Raw genomic sequence first — 9,278 nt, forward strand, 5'->3', positions numbered from 1 at the left:
CGTATCACAAAAAAATATCGTCGCAGAATTACGACATCTAGACCAACAAATGCGCAACTTTTTTCTGATTCCAAATATAGGTATAAAAAAGATATACAAGATCGCTTTCCACGGTCGATATAGATACAAGAAGTAGTAACATGGAATGGTTAAAACCATAAAATATTAATTACTTTTTTCTACAATATCCGCATTAGTTAAAACAAGCTATTGCTTGTAGCTTATTAAAATACATTCTTTTTTAAACTGCCTCTGTGGCCGAACTGTTACCACGCCGGACTGCCACGCAGAAGTCCCAAGTTCGATTCCCGAGCCGGGAGAAATATTTGTTTGGTCTACATTCATTTCTTTTGCGAGTTTGGGTGTAAGGTTGTCTATGTGTGTGCCCATGGCACCCGCGATACAGGGTTTCCCTAGTGCGGGGCTATGTTGAGCGTTTTAATCTAATTCTTTTATGGCGCCACTACAATTAGAACCCGATATTAGAAAAAGTAATTAACATTTGGTTTTATTCGTCATTCCTAACGAACCTGAACTGAAATTATTAAAAAAAACTATTTCTGACGAAACTGGAATCTGACGGACGTGTTCTAAATCTTAACCGGCTCATGTCACTCCTTTTATCTATATACATTTGTGTACACATTTGGAACACCCTACTCTGAACCATTGGTAATCATCAATGTATCATATTACTAAATCTCGACTTCTCACTTTTTTATGTTACCAAGTGACGGGACGAACAAGTCGACACGCCTGTCCATAACAGTTGCAGTGCCGCTCAGAGCTTTAAATTCCAAAGATTTGAGGGACACTGCCACTGCGCTCGTCACTCAGAGATATAAGTTGTAAAGTCCCATGTGCCTGTAATTTCACCAGCACCCTTACCCTTAAAAACCGAAACGCTTCAATGCTCATGTTACTGCTTGGCGGCAAAAACAGGTAGGCAGTACTCCCCTGGACGAACTATTTCACGATTACCTCTACTTCTAAGGCTCAATTTATATTGCGGCGGAATAGAATGGAAGCGAATTTTTGTAACGATATTGTACATAGCATAATTAACTTTATTATCGATTGCGTAACGTACAAACTAGACATGAACCAAAATCTTCCGCGGAATGCGCGATCATTTACAAAAATTCGCTTCCATTCCGTTCCGCCGCAATATAAATTAAGCCTAAAACGTTACGTCAGATAATAAAGTCCTTTAGCTTGAAATAAACATGTTAATAGTAACAAAATCAATTTATTGTGCTTAACCAAAAATACTTTGAATCATAATGTCTATATCACTAACAAAATGCACATTGCGCGTTCAAAACCAAGAGATCTTCTTGCCGGCCTGGTATTTCTGTATATTGACGAGCATTGACTCGTATATCTCCTTTGCGTTTCTGTTCTGGCCGTAGTAATCTACAAACTCTCCATCTGGGTCTACTAGGTAAATGATGATTGTGTGATCCACCTGAAATGAAGAAAACCGTGACGTTCACATGACAAAATATACATTAACATGCTAATAGGTAATAAGTTTTTATGAAAAAAAAAATTCTCAAATTTTTGGAATCACATCTATTTGCCAAGATTTATTGAAATCAGGTAACGGAAAGTGCGTGAAATCCAATAAACTGGATTCATCCCCAATTCACCAGCCTTAGAGGTGGAATATTTTTTTCAAAATTGAATGGGGCCACTACTTAGGTTACACAAAAAAATACATATAATTGCAGAACCTCCTCCTTTTCTTGAAGTCGGTTAAAATAATTTTGAAATCTGGTTTTAACTCGCTCCAGTTGCGAACCTCAAAACACTTCGAGTCATTTCGAATATGTCTGCCAGCCTATTAGAAATACAGGCAATGGGTAAATTTATTTTGTCAGTAAAAATTGCATATTTAACTAACTATATAATCGTCGTCAACATCGGCGGGGCCGGCGCTAAAGTAAACGCGATACGATTTGCACGCTTGCTGCACCTGCTCCTTCGTGCCCGTCAAACCCAGCAATCGAGGAGAAAATTCTTTGCAGTATCTGTGGATGACACATTCCTTTTATTATGCCGAAAATACAGAGAAATATAAAATCGATACCTCCAATGAACACCACGCCAACTTTATTTTTTGGTCATTTTCTGTTATTTTTGTAACAACCATACATATTTATTTAGTAATGTTAAGCTCCTAACTTTCATAGATTTCTCATAGATGGCGTTACGACTAAAAAGTCGTTGAAAAACCAAATACAAAGACACGACAACAAGCACAGAAAAATTCGGGAGGTCCGCTGGTTCGTTCCGTGGCATAGCTACACCAAGCGTCTGACACGGCCGGCTCGAAAGTATTTTTTCTGAGTGTTCGATCTTTGTATTAATAATTATAATCAATATTTTTTTTAAACAAGTAAAATAAATGACTTAACTAAGTTATTCTAGTATTGTTCTACTATATTATTATTACTACTACTTGTAATTAACAAATACTTAAACAAAAATTATTACATTTAGAATCGATTAATTGAATGGAATGCGCGTGTTTACGCGTATTCCGTTCAATCAATCGATCTAGAGCGAGTGGAAGGAGGTTTCCATCACTAAATAGCTCTTGTGACGTCATAGTGGGTACAAAAAATGTGGCACCCTTGGTTTTCATACAAATTGCTGTGCTTGCAGCGTCTATCTAGATCTGTCTGTGTGTAAGAGTCAGAAATGTTGCCATTGGTTAACTTGAAATATGATAATATATCCAAATATACGCGACTTTAGATCCGGAAAAAATAGTTTTATTACCAAATCACAAGAACCTCAAAATACTTATAAGAATGTAGATATTTAATTATTTGCATCCAATTCCAAAAAATTTGCTTCCTCATAAATACAATTACACATCTCTAGAATTGCTTATACAAAACACTATAAACAAATGACTTACTTCCCAACAATCTCTGGAGTGTCTCTCTGGGGATCAACAGATATGAAAAGTGGCTGCAAAGGTGGTGCCGATGGATTAGCATCTGGAAAACGATGAGTTTGTCTTATCATTCAATAATTTTTTTTCTAAATCACTGAGACAAACTCTTTTATGTTACAGTTACAGTAGAGTAAATTTAGTTATTTAAAACAATCGAGTATATAACCAGAAATAGAGATGAAATGTCATTTAATTTGTTTGAAAACTATTCTGCCATATCATTACTGTGACAACTGCGCTCTGTTTGATTGGCTAGCCCGAGTTCGAAACAATCGACAGGTGTCGTCAACTGTTTCACTTCAAATCGACCAGTTAACTTGAGCTTTGCTATAATGGACGAAAATTGCAAAATTACATATTTAATTACGGATGAAATGTGATTCCATTTGTTTTGTAATTAGATGTTTTGCTGTTTTTCCTACACCACTGAATAGAGCAGCACGGCATTGTTAGAGATATTATCTTTATTACAGTATATACATAATATTTTTTGGAATATACGGAGACATACACACAGGTCAGTAGTTGGCCTGTCTATATTTCAGTGCAAACGAGAGTTGATATTTATAAGAGGTGTTATCGCTAATGTGTTACAAGGATTATATGACCCTTATTTCGTCTCTATTTCTGTTATATACTCGATGTTTAAAACATATGTAGCAAATAATGTACCTACACCTTATTTTAACATTTTTCAAATAGATATATAAATAATGGTTGAAACAACAACACCAATGGCCTGGTCTCAAACTGGGGAATTCCCTGTACTGAGTACCAGAGCAATGGAATTCACTCTGGCATACTTCCCAGAACACTCAGACCAGAATCAATTTAGAAAGGTTCATTTCTCAAATTGGTCTTACTGGGAATCGAACCCAGAACCTCCTCATGGGCTGGCAGCGGAAACCATTGGAAACTGAGGTCGTCAATGTTTTCTAGCGAATATTAATGTAATAAGTTCATAACAAATAGATGCCATTTGTGTACTTTGCTCTATTTTGTTGTTTTCTGTATAAAAGTTATTACATACATATACATATCATCACGCCTGTCTTCCACTGGGGTAAGGAGAGACCATGGACATCCACTTGCTATGCTCCTGTCAAACCTCAATTGCCTTCTCCAGTCCTATCAGTCTCTTCATACATGCCTTCTTCATACTTTTAATCTGTCCTTTTCTGAAGACATCCACACTCTGATTGAGATATGTATGCTGAAATTTACCTCTCACATTTGCTCTATAAATTTGTGCTGTCAATCTACCAACATTCATTCTTTCTACATGACCAATCCACACCAAAACATTCCCTACCCTGCCCTAGTCACTTTCATCTTTCATACCACAATGGTCTCTTACTATTAAAAATTATTACAGTTAAAAATAAAATTAACCATGTTTATTCACAACTTCAGCAAGCTTCTCCAGCTCATCAGGGCAGATGTCCGGGCAATGCGTGAATCCAAAATATATTAACAACCATTTGCCTAGGAAGTCTGTACTTTTTACCAGTTTGCCCTGAAATATAATAAATAGTGTTTAAAAAACTTGAACTGTTAGTAGTTAACATTGTTTAACATTTTTATTAATAGTGGATAAAAACGCAGCTATGAGTTAGTGACATTGTGTGGTTCTTCTGTGGGTTGCTACAGTACCAAATAAGTTGGGGACACAGTGTATCTCTAGTACGTGTGATGGGTTTAAAATGTGAGTATGTGCGTGAATATGTGCATGAGTATGTGTGTGAATTTGTGCGTGAGTGTGCATTTAAAGTGTGTGTGTTATAAAAGCCATAAATATTTTTCTTTCTTTTATGATAACAAGTGACAAGGCGAACAAATAGTGCATGTGATGGCGAGCCACATGACAGTTGCAGTGCTACTCAGAGCTCTAAATCGCAAAGATCTAAATACACAGCCACTGCGCCTGTCATCCTGAGACATAAGGTCTATGACAAACTCTTTCACAAGGAGATCGACTTCTACTAAAAATTCTTGTAATAAATCAATTAATTGATGATGATTGTGTGAAAAGTTGATAATTGGGAGCACTTATATTCTAAGCAGGTTCACTGAATACAATGAACAGGGGGCCAATCGCGCTAATTGTCAAAGGTTTAACCAAAACCTTCAACCTCGCCAATCTGACACGTTGTGCACATTTCGTATCGCGCTAACTGTCAAAACAAAAACCTAAGCTAAAACTTAGACGTGTGACACGTAACGCACATTTGGTATCGCGCTAATTGTCAAAGGTAATACCAAAACCTAAAACGTTGCCAATTGGTATCGCGCTAAATATTTTGACGTTTTAACCTCACATGTAACCTTGGGGGAATAGTTTGACCTTTGCAAGGTCAAGGTTTGTGTGGCAGTTAATGGAGAGTAACTTTTCACTACGTTTATCGTATATAAAAGATGTTCCACGGTTACTTAAATGTTTTGGAAAGTGTTTATGAGGTGGATGTGGCCTAAGAACGGGCTTTAAATAAAAGAAAAGCATAAAAAGACGATCACATTTAACATGTCTGAGGAGAAATTCCGCAAACGATATACCATTTGTCCACGGAATTCATTTCAGGATTGGTGGAAGAACTATGCCTACATATTCTCGTTAAAGGACGGTCTGTTGCATTGGATGTGGAGACAAAGGTAAGGGTTAAGTGGAATCCGATAGTTCTCAGTTTTGCATAATAACCAAAATGTCTATGCTGTGTAAATCATTATTAATTTTGTTACAGATTTTAATAGCTCGTATTGTTTTTACGACTGGGGCGTACCTATGACCCTCATTGGCAAGTGCTTATCACCCTTTCCCAAGCCAGTGTCAGAAAGGCACAAGCGGTAGCTGCTTCAAATAAACCAGTTATTATGAATAAATATGCAGCTTTCCTAAAAGGCATGCCGAAAGAGATGGTATTAAAAGGCGGTGAGAAAATAAGCTTTACAATGTACATCATATTTATTAGTTCTTGTCTTATTTCCTGTTATTATTATCAAATAAAAATGACAGATATAGGTAAAATATGTATAGTTGTATAAAAATATATTACAAGGTTACAATTTATCTCTTTTAACACTTGACTTTATACAACATATCGTCCCCTTACAGTGAAGCCTCACATATGCATTTTCAGTTTGTTTTTACTGATTTTTGTTGAATAAAAATTAATAATGTAATAATATAGTATCTAAAAGAGGTATAATTTAAGTAATTAAAATGCTAACTACACACATTATTGCATTTACTATACTTCACACCATATTTTTATCTTCATCCTAAAAAATTACATAGAAATATGTGGTATTCATTCTAAGATGACGATGTATACCTATTGTAATTGTTTATTATCTTAATATCTAAATTGATGTATACTTTTAAGAGGTTGAAATAAAAAAAAGAGTGTATTTTTAGTTTATTTATTGCCTCAATCTACCCCAAATCATCCTTCATTTCCAGAGCGAGCTTGCTTTTGATTCTTCAAAGAAGTCTGAAACAAAAATATGTATATAGTAAGATTGGAGACCTAAATTTAAGACTGTGCCATACCTCTCATGAGAGTAGTGACAGATAAAGCATGATGGGTATTTATATACATACAGTATGAAGCCAACATAAACACCAGAATGTTTAGGGGCCTTTTCAAAATACATTTAAAAAAATGTTTTTATCACTGTGGAAATATAAAGGGGACAAAAGTCTACAGATTAGACCTTCGTTCCTTACGCTCTTTCAGATTTCCACAATTGAACATATCATCAGCAGGAATTAAGAAAACATGTTGAAAACAAACCTGTCATTATCAAAAAGGTTAACTGCAGGCACCAACTCGGTAATTGCTTTGCAAATGGCAGCTACGGATTGGGCATGCAGATCATCTGCTTTGGCAGAAATAATAGCTGCCTGAGCTTGCACACTGCCAGCATTCACTTGCTGCAAGAATGCTTCGCATGCTCGCAGCTCCTCAATGCATAAGAATTCTACGCGGCTCTGCTCCAACACTCTTCAGCTCGCTGTCAACAAAATAATAGATATGATGTAATAAAGAGTGGGAAAGAATTTGCTCAAATTGAAAGTTACTTTGTTTTTTAATTAATAATAAAGAGTGAGAAAGTTTGTTATTGAATTGTATGTTTGAAGTTATTTAGTTACTTTGTGCTAGAGTTGGTGTCCTTTAGGAAGGTTGGTAGGGCCTCTGCCGCAGTCGATGTGGCGTAGATTCTCACCCTGCTTTTCATACCATTCCATACCTAAATAACAATAATAACGTTGCATATTATAGTGATATGAGTTCTGGTACAATAACGGTGAGTGATCCACTCACTGTATCCTATTACCTCGCATTATAGCTCACCTTTTGGGATCTATTGCGGGGCCACAAAATAGCCACACACTCGCACCAAAGGCGTGCTGATAACACGCGCGAACAACGCCGAGCGAAGTCATTCTCAAGCCAAATCTCTGTGCGATTCGAACTCCAGCAAAGATGGAGCTGGCTTACAGTGGTCGCTCGCCGTCCGACCGCATCCACACTGGCTGAAATACGAGCATCATTATTAATTCTACATTGCTAACATTTCGAAATTAATAGTAGTTAGCGTACCTATTTGATTGTATAAAAAGATACTATTTTATTAAATAGAATATTAAAAAAGGAAAACAATGTGTAGGTACTTGCCTCTGAGTGTTTTATCTACAACAACAACACACTAAATTCAATTAATTTGGTTCAAATCACAACACATATGTTTGTTTACAATAGAATTTAATGACATTTCTTTTACACACTTTTTTAAATCGCTCTTTTATAGACTTGAATTCGTAGATATTGACATTTCAGTGCGTTTTACGGTAAAATTTAGTCGGTTTTAGGAAGTCAAGGCACGTCTCTTAAAATTTAATACGAGGTTATAGTTTGAGGTTAATTTGAGGTTTAGGTTCATTAAAACTGATAGCGCGATTGCATTTTGTGTGTCGGTAGAACCATTAATTAACCAAAACAATAACCTCAAATGTTGTACGGTTAAACCTTGCGAAAATAGGCGCTTGGCCCCCTGGTTTAGGCACAATTTGAATGAGGTATGACATGCCCGACAATCCCCTGATGATAAAAGTACAATGTGGCAAAATTTTTAGTTCCTCAAATTCGCATCTAGTAACATAATTTTATAATTAACTGTTGCTTGATTCTAGCAGGGAATAGTACATAATGAAAAATATTTTGTTGTAATTCTTCTTATGTTAATAAGTCCCCAAAATATGTCACAAATCTACGCCCATAGCTCGTACTCATTGAAAACTCGACTGCCTATTAAACTTCCAATCGTGCTTATGATGATCAATGAAGGCTTACACGTTGTTGTGGAGAATTAGCAAATAATTTGTACAACAAAGATTACCTCCGAGTCAACAAGTTCAAATGTGCCTCCAATTTTAGCCTTCCCTAGCTGTCTTTTTCTCTCGCGGTCGATCGCTTGCTGCTTCTCTTGGCGTAAGTATAGCATAAAGCCGGTGAGTCCACCAGCAACTACAGCTGTCGCCGCCATCGACTTCCATGTTATCGGCGCGAAGAACTGTTTGACCGGCTTCTTGGGAGGCTGTGGCGGTACTGTACATTGTCGCACCGAACTATTTGAAAATGCGCGAACAAATGCACGACTGCTTCGCAACACTGTATTCATTATGTCCATTAAAATAGACTAACTAAAGCGAAGCTCATAAAAAAAACCTTTCTATAATTCAAAAAACAGTTTTCGGTGTGGTTTCCGACGAGGACATCGCCTTTCATAAATTGTGACTTTATCTTTTGCAATAGTGCCTACTCTTTAAATATAAATCTTATGTTTATTGCAGGACGGTCTAACGTCACTTAGCAAGATTGTGATAAAATGATCACGTCAATTTTGACATTTATGTAACCTGTGTGGAAACCTCAAAAAAAATTTTTTTTTTAAATCTGAAAATCAAAATATTTAAGTATACTGAGTTAAAAAATCTGTAAAATTATTTCACGTAATGCTTAAATGACTCTCCTTACTTTATTGCAATACAGCGTCACAATCACGAACTCAAATTGCAATCAACAAAGCTCACTCATGCAGTGTCTGCAGTTTCACCAATCTAAACGAGTACATGAACGAAAACTAAAAATGTTTTTGATCGTGGTGTGTACTGGTATATACTTTCAAATAGCTATACTTTATAGAACTCTCTTCATGTCAAGTTGCGTTTTGCACTCTTCATGTCGTAGAACTCTCTATAAGTCGTGTTTTTTCACATTATTTGTTGTGGAAATATTTTAATAAAGATCTT

The 9,278-nt window shown here is 36.2% G+C and overlaps 1 protein-coding gene across 1 annotated transcript; it reads right to left on the reverse strand.

Moving 5' to 3' along the window:
* Positions 1-1,240: 1,240 nt before the first annotated feature.
* On the reverse strand, positions 1,241-8,732 carry LOC113227022 (protein SCO1 homolog, mitochondrial). The gene is made up of 5 exons (XM_026459880.1): positions 8,366-8,732; positions 4,361-4,484; positions 2,930-3,011; positions 1,907-2,033; positions 1,241-1,468 (listed from the first exon to the last, which is right to left on the reverse strand). The coding sequence occupies exons 1-5, from the start codon at positions 8,654-8,656 to the stop codon at positions 1,319-1,321; spliced, it is 774 nt and encodes a 257-aa protein (XP_026315665.1). The 5' UTR covers positions 8,657-8,732; the 3' UTR covers positions 1,241-1,318.
* Between the last annotated feature and the right edge of the window lie 546 nt (positions 8,733-9,278).

The sequence above is a fragment of the Hyposmocoma kahamanoa genome, unplaced genomic scaffold, assembly GCF_003589595.1.
Source record: "Hyposmocoma kahamanoa isolate Upper Pololo Valley unplaced genomic scaffold, ASM358959v1 202, whole genome shotgun sequence".
Lineage (NCBI taxonomy): Eukaryota > Metazoa > Arthropoda > Insecta > Lepidoptera > Cosmopterigidae > Hyposmocoma > Hyposmocoma kahamanoa.

What these genes read in the sequence shown, in the direction of transcription:
- LOC113227022 (XM_026459880.1), bottom strand. Translation starts at nt 8,656, where the DNA reads ATGGACATAATGAATACAGTGTTGCGAAGCAGTCGTGCATTTGTTCGC. An exon ending in ACTCCAGAGATTGTTGGGAA is followed by an intron (nt 2,034 to 2,929) that starts GTAAGTCATTTG and finishes TGTCATCCACAG; the next exon opens with ATACTGCAAAGAATTTTCTC. An exon ending in ATGTTGACGACGATTATATA is followed by an intron (nt 1,469 to 1,906) that starts GTTAGTTAAATA and finishes TCTTCATTTCAG; the next exon opens with GTGGATCACACAATCATCAT.